Below are 18,939 nucleotides of genomic sequence, written 5' to 3'. Positions count from 1 at the left end.
TCAGTGACGTAATTTGGGCTGTCGAAGAACGTCAAGACCGGGAAAGACAGAAAAATCTTTTGAGCGAGTTTCCAAGTTATCTGATGGGCACAGAGCAGTATATTTTGGCTGGGGTACTTTGCGACCCCCTTATCTAACTACTGGGTGTGTTGGTGACTACGTTCTGCAAGCATATAAGATTAAAAAAAAATTGAAAAAAGTGTTTCAGGGTACCTTTAAAGGGACACTGAAGTGATGTCTAAACATTGCGGAATTACTAGTCCAAATTGTAGTCTGGAGTCTCTAGGCCATGTTTCGACCACTCTCGCCAGGTTTACGCGACTCCAGTCAGTAGAAAAATCAATTCGAAAATGCTGTCCTCTTCTGTGCATCCTCCTTGCATACTTCCTATGACGTTTCGTATGACATCAAAAGAAGATGGCTCGGCTTGACGGCGCTACTGCTCAGCTCGCCGACCCTGCGACAGATTCTGTCGGCCGAGCGTTTAGTCGGCCGCCCGCCGGCGGGTCGTGGTAATTCGTTCGCTCAGTTGAAACGTTTATGCCACGAAGAATATGCCCTTAGTTTGTTAGTTTGTTTACTGTTCTGCTATCCTCCCACCGGTGCATTGATTATCTGCTCCGGTGGGAGGATAGCACTTGCCAAGTGGTGGCGCAGACTCCAATCCCCGCTCACACCTGACTTCATGTAGTGTCCCACGGGCAACGCCGGTACCTAAGGGTCCGGCTACTATGAGGGTGTGTGGCTTTGACTTTACGGCCAAGTGGTGGAAAGCTGAGTCTCGTTAGTTCCTGGTGGGACTGGCACACGCAGCAAAGTCACCAACCGCCACAATTCTGGCGTGCGGGTGATCCCGGCTACGACACCCACTCTGCATATCCAGGGTGCCCATGGGCTTGACTTTTTGTCGAAATAAGCATGTATGTATGTATGTATGTATGTATGTATGTCTGTATGTATGTATGTATGTATGTATGTATGTATGTATGTATGTATGTATGTATGTATGTATGTATGTATGCATGTATGTATGTATACATGCCTGCATGTATGTAGTACGTACGTATGTATGTATGCATGCATACATGCATGTATATGTATGCATGTATGTATGAATGCATGCATGCATGCATACATGCATGCATGTATGTATGTGCATGTATGCATGTATGTATGTATGCATGCACGCACGCACGCACGTACGGACGGACGTACGTACGTATGTATGTGTTGTAAGTACATATGTATGTATGCATGCATGGATGTATTTATGTATGTATGTATGTATGTATGTATGTATGTATGTATGTATGTATGTATGTATGTATGTATGTATGTATGTATGTATGTATACATGCATGCATGTATGTAGTACGTATGTATGTATGTATGCATGCATACATGCATGTATATGTATGCATGTATGTATGTATGCATGTATGCATACATACATGCATGTATGTATGTTTGTATGTATGTATGTATGGTTGTATGTATGCGTGTACATATGTATGTACGTATGTATATATGTATGTATGTATGTATGGTTGTATGTATGCAGTACGTACCTATGTATGCATGCATGCATGTATATATGTATGTATGTATGCGTACATGTATGTATGTATGTATGGTTGTATGCATGTATGTATGCGTGTATGTATGCATGTATGTACATATGTATGTATGTATGTATGTATGTATGTATGTATGTATGTGTGCATGTATGTATGTATGTATGTATGTATGCATGCATGTATGCCTGTATGCATGCATGTATGTATGCGTGCATGCATGCAGGCATGTGTTTATGTATGGTTGTATGTATGTATGTACGTACGCAGTACGTATGTATGTATGCATGCATGCATGCATGTATGTATGTAGTACGTACGCACGTATGTATGTATGCATGTATGTATGTATGTGTGTGGTACACATTGTAGCAAAGGATATCGCCAGATCACTTCTGCAGAACATGTGACCTTACTAGGGCGGGTATTTCTGCGATCTGGCCCGCGTGTACTGTAAAGGTCAACTTCATCATGTTCATTAAGACCTTTTACGAAGAATACGAAATCAGCGTCTATAGCATAACGAACAATAGGAAAATGAGAGAACCTCCAGATTTTTTAGTTGGCAAGCTGCGACACTAGGGTTTGAGGGCTCCATACGGTTCAATCAGGATTTCCAAGCTAGTCACTCCGTTATTCTGGAACTCGGCAGTGTTAACTGAAGGAGCGAACCGGTGAAACGAACCTTCAGCAAACTTTACAACAGGAAATGAACTTACGCGAGTGTCTGAGGCATGTTGGTTTCGCCGTGTATAGAGTCTGCAAAAAAAAAAATAAAGCATAACATAAATCAACAGCGTTTACTGTAGCGCGAACAATTAAGGATTACCTTGGTGTCGAGTGTGGTGCGCACAAAACAAAGATAAATCGGAGTGAAATTCGAGATCTAGCCCTGCCATTCAACTTCCTCGCATTGTCTAGCAGCACACTGCACTTCGCGGTTCCCTACCAGTGTTCCATAATGCACACGCCTCAGGCGCACGTTCCCTTCCCAGCGAATGCGGCTGCCCAGGGTGCATCACGCCCGCGGATAATAACAGTTATCATCGGGCAATCCACGAAGAAGACAGAACGAATGCCCCTACAGAGACCTTCAGCTGCCAACCGAATACATTCCTTGCCAACAAATTTTGCTTATGTAATTCCCTCTTCGAGTTACGAAGTTTGTGTAGTACTAGTGCCGTGTCTCTGTAGCCACTCCGCTAGCCTTGTAGTCCACTGGTTGTCGGTTTTCCGCATTACATGCCCAAGCTATTTAAACACCACTTCTTTGTCCTAATTTGAGCTGCGATGATTTATAGCAAGGTGTCAGTCTCTGGTCATCGACGGAAGAACAAATTCGTTTTATGCCATTCTTTTAAAGACTTTCTTTCTTGTCTTTCTTGGGCTAATCGAACAGGAAAATTTTGGCCTGTCTGTCTGTCTGTCTGTCTGTCTGTCTGTCTGTCACTCTATTCAGCCAGCCGGCCAAAGCTAAAGAGATGTGTCGCGATAGTCTTATATACTAACAGCCGAATCTGAACATCTAGGTCCGGTGTTAATGTTTATACTTGTCAACATTGTTGAAAAAGAACAAGACATTACGCAAATATAAGGCGGAAAATAAATACATGAGTGCTATTTTGCCGTGTTCCTTTATTAAAAAAATTACGGAAGCTTGATTTTTGCAATAGCAAATAAAATGCTACATCAACTGCAGAAGACCGTCGCCTGCTGTTTCCCGCGCTACCTGGCGGAAATCGAAAAAAATGAAACGGCAACAGTAACGAAAGGTTTCACTAGATAGGTTCCATGTTCCGCTTGGAACGCTCGTGGAGTTGGGCAACGTGGTTCTATAAACGTTGTAGTCAGGTGCCTCGATTCACGCTCGTCTCCGCCGTACGGCAGCGCTGGCATCGAGGCATCCGACTGGGAGCAGGAGAACGCGGTAAATTTAAATTGACGCGAGAAAACCTCTAGCGTGTCACCTTGGAAGGAAATAGACGGGAGAGGAGCAGCATGAGAGGTGAACGGGAAAGAGAAGGGATGCATTTACTTGCCAGGGGCACCAGTCGACTACCGTCTTGCGTCGACATTTGCAACGAAAGGAGCAGATACGCGGCCAATTTTCAACCCAGAACTACACTACCCGTCGGTACATCAGAGTACTTTCCATATTCATCTTCATCGCACCCTAATTTTACCACTGACTTCTTGCTCCTGGTTCGGGTGGGTAGTGGAAGGTCGCTGAACGTAGTTGTATTGATTCACCTCCGAGTATTCATTAAGTATCGGTAGGAGGATGACTCTGCGTATTTATTTAACATCGCTTACGATTATTTCGCCTGTATCTCAAACTTTAACCGTAAACTTTCTAAGTCCTGCTTTTGAAGCGTTTTATGGAGTTTTTTACCCTTATTCGCTGAACAAGGCGATACTATCCGCAAACGTAGTACCTGAAACATTCCCCATTTACTGGTACCGCTGAATTCGGCCGACTAATTTTCATAAGAAGTTCTCTAGGCATTCTTTAAGAATTTTGGTGAGATGGCCCATTCTGGGACGCCCTTCATAATAGAAAACGTTCTAATGCTATGAAGGGGGCTCTTGCCCAAGCACTGCTTGTACATGTCCTCCAAGGGCATTGTGTACTTGTATTCTCCTTGGTGTCTCAATGCTTCCATTACACGGGGTGGCTGCTGCATCAAACGCAACTTCCAAATGCAAAATATTCATATTGTTAGACCAGTGCTAGCGAATCTACGAAAAAATACATAATTGAGTTTACCAACGGGGGGTGGTCAACCTCTTACCTAATTAGTACCGCTTACAGATACATAAATATGATGACTATAACAGTCGTATTCTAATCCATAGACGTAGTAAACTTACTTGCTGTTTCTTGACATTTATTATTTGCAAAAAAATATATTTTAATAAAGGTAAGGGAATTTGACAGTTCAGTATCATTCGACATCGATATCCGGCATGTTCGACATCAGTATCAATCAATATTAATAAGGAAATTCAACATCAATATCCTGCATGTTGCACGGCTGGTCGGCGTCAAAACAGCACGATGCCCAAAAGGACACAGCGAGAAAAACAGCACATCGAAAAAACGGCACACTTCTACGCGCCTTAAGGGGAAATTATTTACATTTTGAACGTGTGTACTACCAAGTAACAGGGTTTTGGACTAGTCATTAAAAGGAAGCGGTTTAGCCGGTTGGGTAAAAATGATGCCAGATTGATTCCTTGGAAGATGGAGCAGTTTTCATTTTAACTGAACTGGCAAAACCCTTATGTTTAGTGACAAGACAGAATCATTGTTAACAAGGATTCTAGCTAGTAAGTGAGCAGTATCGGTTTTTTCCGGATAGGTAAAATCAAGAAAGAATGCTGCATTGCACATGCGGAACGACACCAGCTAGGACAGCCGTCTTGCCGTATAGGACAGCCGTCTAGGACAGTCGGTCATCCCCTTTACCCAGCCGACCAAACCACTTCCTCTCACTGACGAGCCAGAGTCACTGTTAATTGTTGATAGTGACCATGGCTACTCACTAACTCTGGCTAGTCACTGAGGAGAAGTTGTTTGGCCGCTTGTGTAAAAATCAAGACCATCTGCTCCTATACAAGACGGTCGCCATGAAGCAACTCTGTTAGACAGTTGCACTTGCGCCTTGCTGTTTTGTTGCGTGCGTTTATCTGGTACCTGCAGTGGCATCTAAGATCGGCCCTGTGCCACTTTTAACTTGGGAGCTGTTGTTACTGGCCGCTCGGTATCGTAGAAGAGCCCTTCGCATGGCAGCGTCTGCGCAGTGACTTTGCACCTACCACTCGCGAAGACGACTTCTCCTGCGCATACGACGTCGACGACGACCACTATAGAATAGAAAAATGAAGCTTAACTATGTGTCCGTCAATGCTTACCTACAGCTTCGCCATTTAAGTCTTGCGCGTGAGTGCAAGCTTATCCGAATTTTTTTCTTCTACTTATAGGTTAACTTCGGCACAGAAATTTCAGCGGCACTATACATCGCTTCATTGGAAAACTAAATTCTTAGATCAGGCTACGTGCTCTTCAAGAATATCCTGTGTGCCACGTCCACGCCTCCTGGATAACGTTGCCTGCCGCGTCATTCGGGAACGGCGAAACAGCCACTTTCCGGCTGCTATATCCTCGACTTCCCGCGCGCCAGGCTTCGTATGTGCTCCCTCCTGGAAACAATTTGGAGGGTTTGTTAATGCCTACGCGAGGTGGTGCTCCTACGCGTCCGCGCTTAGCATCACGAACCTAGAGACATGGGGTAAACTTGGCCCGAAGAGCAAGCCAGGCTGCTGCTTACCTAATCTGGAGCTCTGGACATGGGGATCCACCCACAAGTCTCCGTCTAACCTTTTTAACCTCTCCCCCCACCCTATATTTTCTAAGATAACGTTTTCTACTATTACTACTTTCCGGCGCCTGCCTGTCAAGCTGCGTGCCAAAAGGCGAGACGCCAACCTCCACACCACGGATAAGCGGACGAAACAGTCGTCCCTGCTGTTTCCAATGGAAAGCTCGTGACGCGACAGACAATTCTAAACAGGCGGCGTTGGTCGAACTTAATGCTTACTGAACCTGGATTTGGCAGTAAGCAGAAGTCTGTGACCCACAACAGGTTCGGACTCGAACTGATGATGGCTCTAACACACAGAATAGCCATCAGCTTCATTTAGGCGAACCTCATAGAGCGTGGTAAAGAAGGTAGGATGAACGCACGCTTTAGGGCGAAGACGGCTTTAACAGCGGGTAGTAACTCGTAAATCACCCTTTCAAGCTGCCTTTTTTAACTCGTAAATTACCTGTTCAAGCTGCCTTTCTTAGGGCCAAGCAGGACGCGGGAGTAAGGTGGTAGACCACTGGCGATGGTTGCGCAGGTTCGACACGTTTTCTTCTTCTTCTGTGCCTGTCATCGCACGGGCTCTAACAAAAACCGAAAATAGCTGCTTAGTACAAGAAGGCGCATGCGCCTTTTCTGTGCTAAGACAGCGGTTAATCGCTGACGCAACTGCTGATCCTTAAGAAGAAAAAAACTGCTGATCCATACAGCGAAATCTGAAAAAGCGAGTGAACAGTGATTTGCGACTTTGAAATTTGCAATTTCGCGAATTTGGGAGAAATCAAAATACTTGTGATTATCCGAATTTTGCAAATGACACAAGAATATCTATTTTCGAGTACATTTGCCCTAATCCCCAAAGCGTTCACTGTGCGGTGGAGGGACGAGAAAAAACTGCCCAGTCGGAAATTATGCGCACCGAAGATATTGCCCTGGTGTAAACACGAAAATAAGGCTTGGGGGAAAAAAGTTGGGCCTGCTATTGACAATGATGAAGACAAGCACAATGCGGTCGCCTACACAATCCAGATGCAAAGACTGAGAAAACAACGGAGCTGATGGTTTTAAATGCAGAGCATTTCAGTAACTCACGATGTCACCCGCATTGTCCCGTCGTAGTCCGCACCGTCGTTGTCCGCACCCCTTCCCCTACACTATATAAAAGAAAATACTATCCGGCGCCTGGTTTCGATCCCTCGACCCTGCGGGCGGAACGCAATGTACATGGTGCTCTACCCACTGCGCCACAAAGCCGACACAGAATGGGACGCTACGAACGCGCCTTATATCGTTGACTCATTCAAATTACTGCTGAGAGCGCTCTCTCGTCAGCAGTTGCCACAAGTGCAACAACATTAACGTAACGCAAAGTACTTAACGTCGTGCGCCCCCGGAAATGCTCTGCATTTGATCGTGCCCCTCGCGAGGGGGATGTTTCACTGCGTCGCCATGCGAACAGTTTGCCACGCTTTAGTTTCAGTTCTTTCTTTGCTGGGGTGCCAACGAGCGGCGCCACCTCCTCGCACTTCGCCGCGGGAGGATCCGCGGCGGGGGCGAGAGATGGCGCTGGCGCGGGGACACCGGCGACTGGCAAAAATGTTCCCCAATTCCTTCCAAGAAACGTGCACAAAATGCGGAGAGATAGCCACGCTATTTCACGCAACCTGGGCGTGCCCGCGCATCTGACCCCAGGAAAACAATAGTACACAGATTAATCCTGTCGAGACATGGGAGGCTGCCCTTACCAGCTCATCTCTCGAAGATCAGCTACGTCTGACCCAGAGAGCCAAGGTGGGAGCCGTTGCATCTGGAGCCCTCGACGTTGGGCCCCACCCATGAACTCCCTTTCAACTTTTCACCCCTCCCCCTTCCCCTTTCTTCTCACAATAAAAGTTCTACAACAACAACAACAACCGGCGCCGGCGCGGGGTTTCTTTCTCATCTGGTCCGCTAGTGGTGGCGGCCGTTTGGCTGCCACCCTCCTCATTTTTGTATTAGCTTAGCGGCCATCTTATCGCTCTTATTGGTAGATTCGATCACTGATGCCTGCAGGTCAGTGGTCACGTCATCGCGAGGTTCTATTCTAGAAAAGTGGTGCGTACCTCCAGAGTAGCACATGCTGGCACTGTGAGTGTATGTGTGTGTGTGTGTGTGTGTGTATGTATGTACGTATGTATGTATCCTACGTTAGATGAACCTCTGTGATATCGTTATGTCCCTTTCGAGATTTTTAATAGACGGCTTGACTACTGCACACAAAGCATTGCTTTAAAGACATCAAGCTAAGGGCAATGTGAACGCCCTGGGAAAAAATTCAAACCCAGCTCGCACAATGGTGCAAGCCTGATGTCACAGCACAGCTGTGTTCGTCTCACTGAGATAAGCTCGACGAGCGCCATAGCAGCTACTGAGAACCATGTACCCTTTGTACATAATATGGCACTCGTCAGCGGAAGACCAAATCAAACGCTAGGTAAAGTATATACGGGCTTTATTTGTGCAATGCCCTCTCCAGTCCTCGTATACTTCATCGTCCGCCGCCGTCAGGTCTTCGTCGAGCGCTCCCTCGCCGTTGAAGACCTGCACTGCTACTACTTCTTCTTCTTCTTGTTCCTATGGACGATTCATTATTGACTGGCAGCGTGGCGAGTCCCTCACGTAGCGCAAGACACGCGCAAGCCTACACTCGTATCTGAGAATATAGGCGCCTGCCCTATTAGCTTTCATTCTTTTCCTGTTCAAACAGCTCATTATTTTGTTCCAACCTCTGCTTCCAAATATTTTACCAATTCGCGCTTAGGATTATATCCTCTTTCTTCATTCGAAGGCTCAAGTTTCTAATTTACAGCTTTGTGTAGCGGCCGCATTAGTTCTCCTTAAGCCCGATTCCTGGCCAAGCCCTCACACGGGTACGTGTCAAGTCACAAGGAAAAACAACAACAACGACGTCGCCGTGCGCCAAACATAGAGTTTCTTACAGTATACTTACTAAGAAACTCTATGGCGCCAAACGCTCACTAGCACGTGCGCTCAGTATTTTTTTATTCTTATCTTTTTGCGAGCCCCTCACGTGGCGCAAGCCAACGCGCAAGCCTGGATGACTGTGGGCGCTCGACATTTTCTTGGTATTTTTTGTTCATTGACCTGCGGTTGATATTTAGGTCCTATGGCTTTTTATTAATACTCAATGTATCCCCCTCGGAGCGCTATACCCCGAGCAGAGTCCGTGGAAATATATGAAGGCCCTACGGCGTTTTATTACTACTCAGTCTATCCCCATGGATCACTATACCCGTATCCCCATTAAGTCGGCTTCGCTAATCGTAATCTTCATGATTAGCACCTGCAAATTATCTACATCTAAGTGATTGCAATGCTTACTTGTGTAACGTGACCAGTTATGCGCTTATTTTGCAGATAGGGCACGACGTTAAAGGCGTCACGCGTTTGCTGTCAAAGGCTACTTACACATTAACATGAAAAAATCACCTTTATTACAATGGATAAACAAATGGTTTCGTGGCGAATGGGGTAGAGAGACCGGCAAAAAATACGCTAGCTCGCTAAAGGACTTTCGGTGGCTCTATATTTTATTCATCTGCCGCTGCCGTTCTTGACGAGGCGCGGAACAATTGTTCCAGACCTGTTCCTTTCAGGAGAAGGGCGAGCAACTACATTCGATGTACCATTACATCCAACGTGCCACTTCATCCGACAAGCAACTACATCCAAAGAGCAGCTACAACCAAACGCACTTAAACACATCCATCGTATCATTGCATCCAACGAGCCAACACATCCAACATTCGATGTAATGTCGTGTTGAATACTCTGGCTGGTTGAATGTGTTGGCCCGTAATCGTAATAAAGTAATGGTGCAATCGACTCCATCCGACTTGCTTCACTTGAAGCGGGATGAACGAACTTCGTTCTCACAGCGGGCACTATTTAAAGAAGCCATGAAGGCAAGATGCCACTTTGGTTCGTTAGGAAGACTGCTTTGACGCAATAACAGTGCTGCCAATTTTATCTCCAACAATCTAGATATTCGAGAAAACAAATAAAGCATGAGGCCACTCACCAACCACTTGCTCGCCGTATCTATATGACGTCACAGACTTTCGTTCGAGCTATTGGCGGCCGCCGAACAAAGCCATGTCACACGACTGCAATTGTAGGGGATTGCAATTGCAATCCACACAAATTGTAATTGTATTATCACAATAATTGCAATTGTATGATCACACTGGCCTCTAGCTCAGTCTGAGTGTACTCTTTAAATGGTTATGGGCAGTTAAAGCATGATAACGGCGTTTTCTGTTTTCCTGTGCTGTGCCACTGCTGACGTAGTGTTGCGGAAAATTTATTAGATTTTTCAGTTAAAAACGTCTTCCGGCGCTGAAATCGAGTGAGTTAGCAATAGCTAGTTATTTCAAATGCCACAAAGATCCATGTCTGTCTTCGATAGCCCCTTTAAGTGATTAGACTATATATTGCCGCGAACCATGCATTTGTTTATTTGTGTTTTTCTTTTACCGCCGGGCTGGGCCGGTCTGTGTTATCTCTGTGCCAAGGGAAGCGCGTGTTCCATTCTTTCTTTCTGTGCCGCATGTGTTATCTGTTATGATAGGGAGAGCATTCCGATCTAACGTGAACAGACCAGAATAATCTTCTTGGATCTACAATGTTCTAGGTGGGAATCGATGGTTCGAGAACCACGCGCGCCGAAAGATAAAAAAATTCCCCCGCATTTACCCGAGGGGGAGAATGTGAAAGTGCGAATGCACGGTTGTCGGCCCGCTTGCGGCGCTTGCGCTCGGCCCCCGCAGCCCACCGCCTCGCCGCCTTCTCTTCCATCTCTTCCATCGGGTTTGTAGTATCACGTGTACACCACGCAGTTATCAAGCCGCTATAACGCCGCTGAGTCGCCAACGCACGCCGCTGACGACGTAGTTTGAATGCGTTAAAGATATAAAGCGCGTTACTAACACTGATATCAGCGTCGCGTCCGTGGCTTAGTCGGTAAAGCGTCGCGCTGCGGCCGCAAAGTCCTCGGATCGAAACCTGGCGCCGGATGCTGTTTTTTTTATATATAGAGAGGAGGGCTGCGGACGCCGCCGCCGCCGGCGGTGAATGGTTTGGGGTCGCTTATAAAGTGCATTCGCACTTAAAAAGCCTGCAGAGCAGACGCTAGGGTATTCGACTCGCCGTAGCTCGCAGGCGTACGTCACTGTTGGCTGCTGCTTCGCCGCCTCTGTATTCTTTGAGTTGTTAGGGGAGCACAAGTTCGCTCCAATAAACGTGTTTTCCTCGAAGCCAACTGCGTCGTCTGTGGCTTCGTGACAATATTTGACATAGTCTTGATTGATGAAATGAGTTTATTTACAGCTATGCGACGCAGGAGCAGACGAGCGAGTATATCGGGAAGCGGCCGGCACATTCACCACTTCGACCTCCTCTTCTACTAATCCACAGTGCGCTTGGCCAACCCCATTCTTTTATAGGCCCGGGACGCGTATGCACGGGACTACATCCACCGTATAAACTGCTCTGTAAAAATAGGTTCTGCATCGCTCGGATCCATCGGAAAGTCCTCTGTCTTGCAATTAATTCTTTAGTAATGTTATGTCTCCCCCTATTTTTACGTCCTTCATGCAAATGTGCTTTCCGTATGTATGTATGTATGTATGTATGTATGTATGTATGTATGTATGTATGTATGTATGTATGTATGTATGTATGTATGTATGCATGCATGCATGTATGTATGTATGTATGTATGTATGTATGTATGTATGTATGTATGTATGTATGTATGTATGTATGTATTGACATTGACTTTGTTTTTTATTAAGTAGTTCGGTACAGTTTTTACAAAAACAGGGTTTTGCAGAAGGAGGTCCCACGGAAAAAATCCGACAGGGGGACCTCCAGTTTCATAATGCAAACAAAAATATCATTGGGGAGGCGGTATACGCAGCGATAAAAATAGAACACAAAGGAGCAAATTCATACAAATAGTTATACATTGGTAGTAAAATTCGAGTACTGCGCATGTGCGCAGTAGGTAGTTCAAGAAGTTATCTATATTTTTTCTTGTGACGTAAGTACGAGGCACCATCTATACCTGAGGTTGAGCGGGGAATGAAGCAGGCGATCAGAGTTTGATTATGAGAGTGTACCAAGTATGAATTTTCTTACAGACCTACAAAAAGAGCACTGGGAGGGGTACGATTTAAGGGGAGGGGGTAAGGCATTACAAATGGTGGCAGCAGAAAATAACAGTGTTTGTTTTCCGTAGTTGGGACGGACAGTTGGAAGTAATATATTATGTTGCACTGAAAACCTGGTGTCGTTTGTGTTAAGCAAACATGTTCTGTCAAAGGACGGTATGTATGATTAAAGTGTTCTTCTGGTGTTCAATACGCATATTTGATAAATAACACGTACCAGCGCTTTCCTGGTGCACTTTCCCCGCTCTTTCGGGCAAAAAAAGTTAAAGCAGTTCCACCCAGTCGTCAAGGGCGGCGCAGTGATTCGCCAAAGAGGCTGCGGCGCCCTCTGTGGACTAGTTTCAGTATCTGCCTGGCGTTGATAGCGAAAATAGTCAAGAGAGAGCGTCGCACTCTCTGAAAACGCCTACAAAGAGACACTGGATTGAGTTTTCAAAAATTCGGGGTAATTAATGCGTTAATTCATAATTTATCCCTTGTTTCATCTTACTGTGCACTTGTTTGTGGCCTAGCAAAGGCAGCCTCCGCAGCAGCAACGGCGCAGCACAAAGATTAGCCACAACCCTTCGCATACGAGGGACGTGTTCCTCTGTGCCGCAATGGTATTGACATCGACTTCGTAACGCGAAAAACTGAGGTTCGATCCCGACCAAGGGAAGCGGTGGTCTTTTGGGAACCTCTGTTTGGGTGCTTGGCCTCACGTGACTCTGGTGGCGAGATACAATAGGACAAGCCGGGCTCTGCTCCTACCCTTTCGGCCGTCGTGTCGTCATTTGACAATACAACCCGAAATATTTTCTAGGGCCTTGAGAACAAAACCAAAACTGCCAGTTTTCTAGGCAAGAGTTACCCAAGGATGACTCTTGCGATACACATCACCATTCTTGCATTTTCGCGGAGCTAGATGCCGTGAAAAAGAAAAAAAGCTCCAGTGGACACAGGGTACGACGACGGTGCAGGGAAGGAAACTGAAATCCTGATATGTCCATAGATCTCTAAAGTCTAGCACTACCAGTTTTATATTTTTGGTGTAGGCTTGGAGCGTCGTAGATTACAGAAAAACGAGAAAAAATTTGTTCTTCTCGAAAGAATACCTTTTATTGCCTGATGACCCAATTGATTTTCGTGCTTGTAAAGAAATAAATATTTGCATTATAATATCAATTTTTCGTTTCCACTCTTGTGACGTCAAAAGCTGTACGAAAACACGCACAAGACCAGTTTTTGCTCGAAATAAAAATTCCAAGGCTGAAAGGGTTCAAAGCCACTAACTGCTTTCTTTGACAGGGAGGAAAAGGTACACAAGGCGTATAATAATTTTGCGATGACAGCACCGCTTCGCCCGGCGTGTGGAAGGGAGTAACGGGGAAATACGAGAAGACGGGGCAGGAGTTGAGGAGCACGGTCATTGAAGGAAGAAAAAACTTTATTCTTGCAAGCACCGTGACACCAGGACGCCTTGTTGGTAAGCGGCGGCCAAGGCTTCGTCCGCTGCGGAGCTGCGGTAGGGTCAGCCAGGCTCGCCTGCGAGGATGCCATGGTTGGGTTGGAGGTATACGCTCAAGCCATATAGCCGAGCGTCCTGCTGAGGCCCTTCAAGAAAGATCAGGAGGAGACCGAACTCGTGGGCGCTTCTTCAGTGGCCTTAGTAGGACGGAGCCACGCGTGGCTTTTGTACTTTGTTGTACTTTGGCTTTGTTACCTCTGTGTGTCTGTAATTTTTTAAAAGTCGATCCATCCGTCCATCCATCCATTCATCTTTCCATCTATCCATCCGTCCGTCCATCCGTCCATCCGTCCGTCCGTCCGTCTGTCTGTCTGTCTGTCTGTCTGTCTGTCTGTCTGTCTGTCTGTCTGTCTGTCTGTCTGTCTGTTTGGGGCGTAAAGACTTATGCGCCTGACAGAATTCGCCAAGTCGCTCATGGGTGCATTCAGGAGGGAAAAAAAGCGCCCAAGACCAGCTGATGCAATCAACGGTGCTTTTTAATTCTTTTATCAGTGTACAGCGTTTCGCATGCAAGTAACAACAGTTATAGTAAAGGAACACAGAAAGTTCCGTTTGACACGGTGCGGAACAGCTGGGCTTGACGACCGGACGAGAGGTCGGAAAGGAACCGGATAGCGCGGCCCCGAACTCCTTTCTCTGCGCCCGAGAAACTCAGAAGAGTTGACTAGAAGGAACAGTAGGGATTGCTTCACGGGTTGGAGGCCAACGACACGCCGTGTCTGTTTTCCTCTGTGAATTTACTCGGGGACCGGGTGTGGGCACTGCGCCGCTTGCATTCCGCAATCTCGCTGTGCTGCTGGCATGTGGAGAATGAGATCGCTGTTGCGAAATCAGCTAATTTCTCACCTACTCCCTTTTTCCGTGCTCGCACGCACCCGCCAGCGAGAGGAAATCGAGAAACTCTTGCCTAACGCGTAACCATCGCGTAACAACCTACGGCTGCGGCGTTGTTCAGAACGTCGAACTGTTTCAGCACTGTGTCATTCATACATCTTGACCACTTCCCAATGCTAACACAGCTTACTTTACGTTACTGTGGTGCGCAGTGGGGCCTTCACAGATAACCATGGAGGAATTCTCCCCTCCAATCAGATAGCCATCTTCAGCTAGCATGCCTAGGCATCTCAAGACGGTGTGACATGCACCACACCGTAGGGTGCCCCGATCTCCGCCCCCTCCGGCGGACATCCAGGCGCTGGAATCGAGGCACCCTACCACACTGTCGTTTCAGGTGCCGAGTCTCACGATTGACTGCAGGTGAGTAAGCTTTAAGAGATGTTAAGGGCACGCGCAGCGGAGGATCGACGTTTTCGAAGCTTTCCTGCAGTCTAACACCACTGCTAAATCGCCTGGCGTCCCACTAACAGCTGTCTCTGTAAAAAGTGTAACACCGGCTGGTACTGCGACCAGGGTCTGTTTGTCCAATCACGACTCCGGGATCCGAGATATTTCGGACGTAGAATTTCCGTGAGGACTTTTGCGGAGATATGTTTGCTATCTGTGTAGGAGTTTCACGGCTCCCTTAGTTCGTCCAGTTTCGGGATGTAGTAGTAAGAAGAGGTCGCAGTAAGGAAGGGTAGGGGAATGTTGAAGGGAAGAGTTGTTCTTCTCCCACCACAAGAGTGCAAGTTACTGTGCGTCCGAATGAAAAAAATTGTTGCTGTTGCTCGTGACAGTTACTGTGTATAGTCAAAGGAAACCGGAAAAAGTTGGCGCTTTCGCCGTTTCCGGGCAATTCAGGCAGTTTCGCGAAAGCCTCCATGGTTTTCTGTACTGCATTAATATATATATATATATCTTTGTCCTCTTCGTCCTCAAGATAGGCCAATTATAAACTTCAAAGGGCTGAGGGCAGCGCTCGTACCGGTTAGTGTTACTTATCCGCGCGAATCGGCGTGTTAAAAGGAAGTTGACCACTGACGGAGATCTTTTTGCTCCGTTAGGTTGGCCTGCCTGTGTGAACTGTTCTAGAGTAAGGAAGCCGATCCACCATGCATTGCGTGCAATGGGCAGGTGGTTTCTTGCTGCGGACCGGGAACCTGACATTGGGACAGTGCAGGTATCGTCTTTCCGATCCGAATTCAACCCTCGTTAGGTTCACCTGATTCAGACCATGGGTCGCTCATCCTTGAGTCGTTGTTAGACTTCGCGGAGGAGACAGGCCTTCAAGAGAGGCTGTGATTTCTCTTTATCATTCCGCCCCCCTTTTAATATAACATTTCACATTACAGACAATTAAGTAACCAATAAGCGTTACAAACAACCGGCCTAAAATCTGGGCTGTTTACAGTAGGTCGGTTCTAGTGCAACGTCCTCCAGGACTTCACTACGGACTAGGTTTTTCGTCCTCTTGCTGTTTGTGTTTTGGGAGAGCGGAAACATTTATTTTGCAGCGTGGCATTCGCAATAGGCATATTTTTTTCAGGCATAACCAGACACTGAGTCGTGGCATTTCGTTGGTTTTTACGATTCACGAGGGCCCTTCCAGAACAACGGGAATGATATCTTGCTTGTATCCTTTCTTGTTCTGCGTCGTTTGACATGCTTACTTTAATTACGTTTCAGATGGAAAGGTAAGTGCAGACAGCGACAGATAAAGCGGCAAAGAAGAGAATGCGAGCTTGACCGGACCATGTGCTTCGTAGAAGTAAAACAGTGCTTAAATTCCCCTCTTTATTACGTGTGCAGAACGCAGTTCGTCATTAAATGAACCACGCACTCATTTCGCATTCGGTAAAATAAGTCTCCAAGCTTTTAAGTGCAGGTCCGCACTCCCGTGTGTGCATTTGGGTCGGTGCCGAAAGAGCACACAAGAAAGCAACCAGTACCGCGGAGGACGTCGAATGTGTGACGGGATTCCGCGTTATCGCGTAGAGAAAACCAAAGCTCGCCTCCGGCTGTCTAGACCTAGACAGCGCTTGTATTGTGCCTCTTTCTGTCGTCCCATTTTTTTTGCGCGCTGTGTTGTTTTTCTTAGACCAACCGTAAAGAAATGGCGCGAATTCGCGCCATTCCGTTTCCCTGTGGGTACAAGGCAAGCACTTCCTGTGCCTCCCAGAGCCACCTACTGGTTCGCTTGTAATACGCCTGTAACGCGTGCACTTTCAATCCGTATCGAAGTGAAGCGCGATTGACTTTTCAACTTATCAAGCGCGCAAGGTTCACCGCCGCTGCAAGACGGCAGTTTCAATCCCGATCGAGAAGTTGCACAGGTTGCACTTGCATACGCCAGATGGCGCCAAAAATGTATTTCGAGGCCGGCAACTGGTAACTATTTAAATGTTATCGCACGCTTATTTGAGTCCAGTTGTCTGACAGAATTTGTGGCGTTAGCTGAAGTTGTCAGCTTCTATGACATTACTCAGAGGGGACGAGGGTATCACCGCTTTCGCCCGATCGCGCTTGGAAACCTCAATCACGTTTGGGGCACCAGGATTGGGTTCGAGAGGGATCGGGCTCAATCGCGATTGAAAGTGGCCGTGTAGCCGTGCCTGGTCCGGATCGACTCAATCGCGATTGAAAGGGCCCGTGTGATGGGACTATAACACTCGATCTATTCTTTTCGACAAGCTGCTAAAACGCGCTCCGCTGTTCGGCTTCAGTAGCCCAAGGGTTACCGTCTCGGACTTTGATCCCGAGCGGCCATAGCTGGAGTCGCAGCAGTGCTATATATTTGTTTCCAAATTCCGCGATTATTTTTATTGGAAAGTGTTGTCTTACTTCAATTTCGCGCTTTTTCTCGTAAATAAGGGTGGTTTGGTATGTCTTAGGTAGGTTTAGAGGTGGGGCATGGCATATTAGCACGCTTAATTAACGTTTTGGATTGCACCGGAAGTGCATCTTGTTGCACCTACCTTGAAACGGTGTATCACTGCGATTTACTTGCGAATTCGGTGCTGCGGCGGCGCTCGTGTGGCGGAGCGATCACTTTTCGCAGATGCTGCAAATTACCGAATGTTTGGGGCGGCCGAAGTTTTTGTGCGACCTCCGCAAACATCACAATTCGACCGCGAGGTTCAGGCCTATGTAACATGTCGAGAAGGTAAGACGTTTCTTTTTTAGGAGCCCAAAAAGCTTCGCCTGCGACCGACGTACATAGGTCTGCAAACAACCCCTTTCAGAAACGAGAAAACCGCAACGATCGCAGACAAAGCGAAAATCATTGCGAATTTCGCAAGAGCGGATATTCGCTCGACCGAATTCTCAAAGGTAAGAAGCGCACCATGTAGTGCGAGCTTAAGACGGTGTCAAGGCGTGCATATCTGTCTTCCGCGAAGCTGATCCCCGTTTTTTAACAAGGACAAAGAGAGCAAGCGAGGGCTGCGGCACGCGAAGATCGGCGGAGCCGGATCCAACCGCGTGGACGTGACAGACGAAGGATAGGTTTGAGCAGCTGAGGATTGAGGAGTATCGTGGATTGAGGAGGACTGAGGGGCGGGTTTGAGGAGCGGCTGCGGCGGCGGCGGCTGCAGGGAGCTAGAGTGGCGTGTCCACGTCCCCGGTGTCGGTCGGAGAATCGAAAGACTCGCAGGGCGGCCGCCGCTGCGGGTCGCTGCTCGTCGAGCCGGATAGGGCGCGCACGATCTTCGGGTTGTACAGCTTAGGGTCCGAAACCATGCGCACGAAAAAGCTGCGCCGGTAGCGAAGGCTGTGCTGCTTCCGCTCCAGCACGAACACCTCGTCGGCAGACTCCTCGGCGATCCTTTCCACCTGCGAACGGGCCACCGCCAAGACCGGGGTGGGAGAGGAGGAGGCACAAGTCAGAGTCGATAGGGATGCAACATCACGGAGCGGGGGTGGGTGGTGTCGACACCTCTTCTCACTCGCTCGTCTCACAGTGAGCTCTTACAGCAACACAGCCTTATTCGACCTTTCAGCATAAATACAGGGGCTAATTACGTCTTCTCCCTCCATAGGAAGGTGCTAAGAGCGTACTGCGTTCCCTCTGTCTCCCAGCAGAAGCTGCATAATAGCCCTTACTGCAAGGGCGTTTGAAATATAGGAAATTTGGTGTTTGACAAGGGCGTTTGGAATTTGAAATGTATGACCCCTCAAATTTCGAAGGCTATTTGGCTCGAATATCCTTCAAAAATTAGTACTGGAGACCGTAACTTTAGGCACGACTAATTAAGGTTTTAGGCGCCTATAATAAGCACTGAAAAGGGCAATTTAGGCATTTATAAGCCCCAAGTACTGTAGTTTAGGCATATGTAGGCCCTATTCGTATATACTTCCATATTTTATGCCAAATTTTTGAC

The 18,939-nt window shown here is 47.2% G+C and overlaps 1 protein-coding gene across 2 annotated transcripts in view; it reads right to left on the bottom strand.

The window, feature by feature from the left end:
- Positions 1–14,155: 14,155 nt before the first annotated feature.
- LOC144146097 (aromatic-L-amino-acid decarboxylase-like) overlaps positions 14,156–18,939 on the bottom strand; it is a 173,436-nt gene continuing 168,652 nt past the window's right edge. For both annotated transcript variants that reach the window (XM_077678037.1, XM_077678038.1), the window contains one exon: positions 14,156–18,391. In XM_077678037.1, coding sequence (XP_077534163.1) covers positions 18,158–18,391 — 234 coding nt within the window. In that variant the 3' untranslated portion in view covers positions 14,156–18,157. The remainder of the gene's footprint in view (positions 18,392–18,939) is intronic.

This window comes from Haemaphysalis longicornis, unplaced genomic scaffold, assembly GCF_048455015.1.
Source record: "Haemaphysalis longicornis isolate Haplotype H1 unplaced genomic scaffold, Haemaphysalis longicornis Haplotype H1 scaffold_7, whole genome shotgun sequence".
NCBI lineage: Eukaryota > Metazoa > Arthropoda > Arachnida > Ixodida > Ixodidae > Haemaphysalis > Haemaphysalis longicornis.
This window is presented reverse-complemented; position numbering and strand designations above follow the sequence as displayed.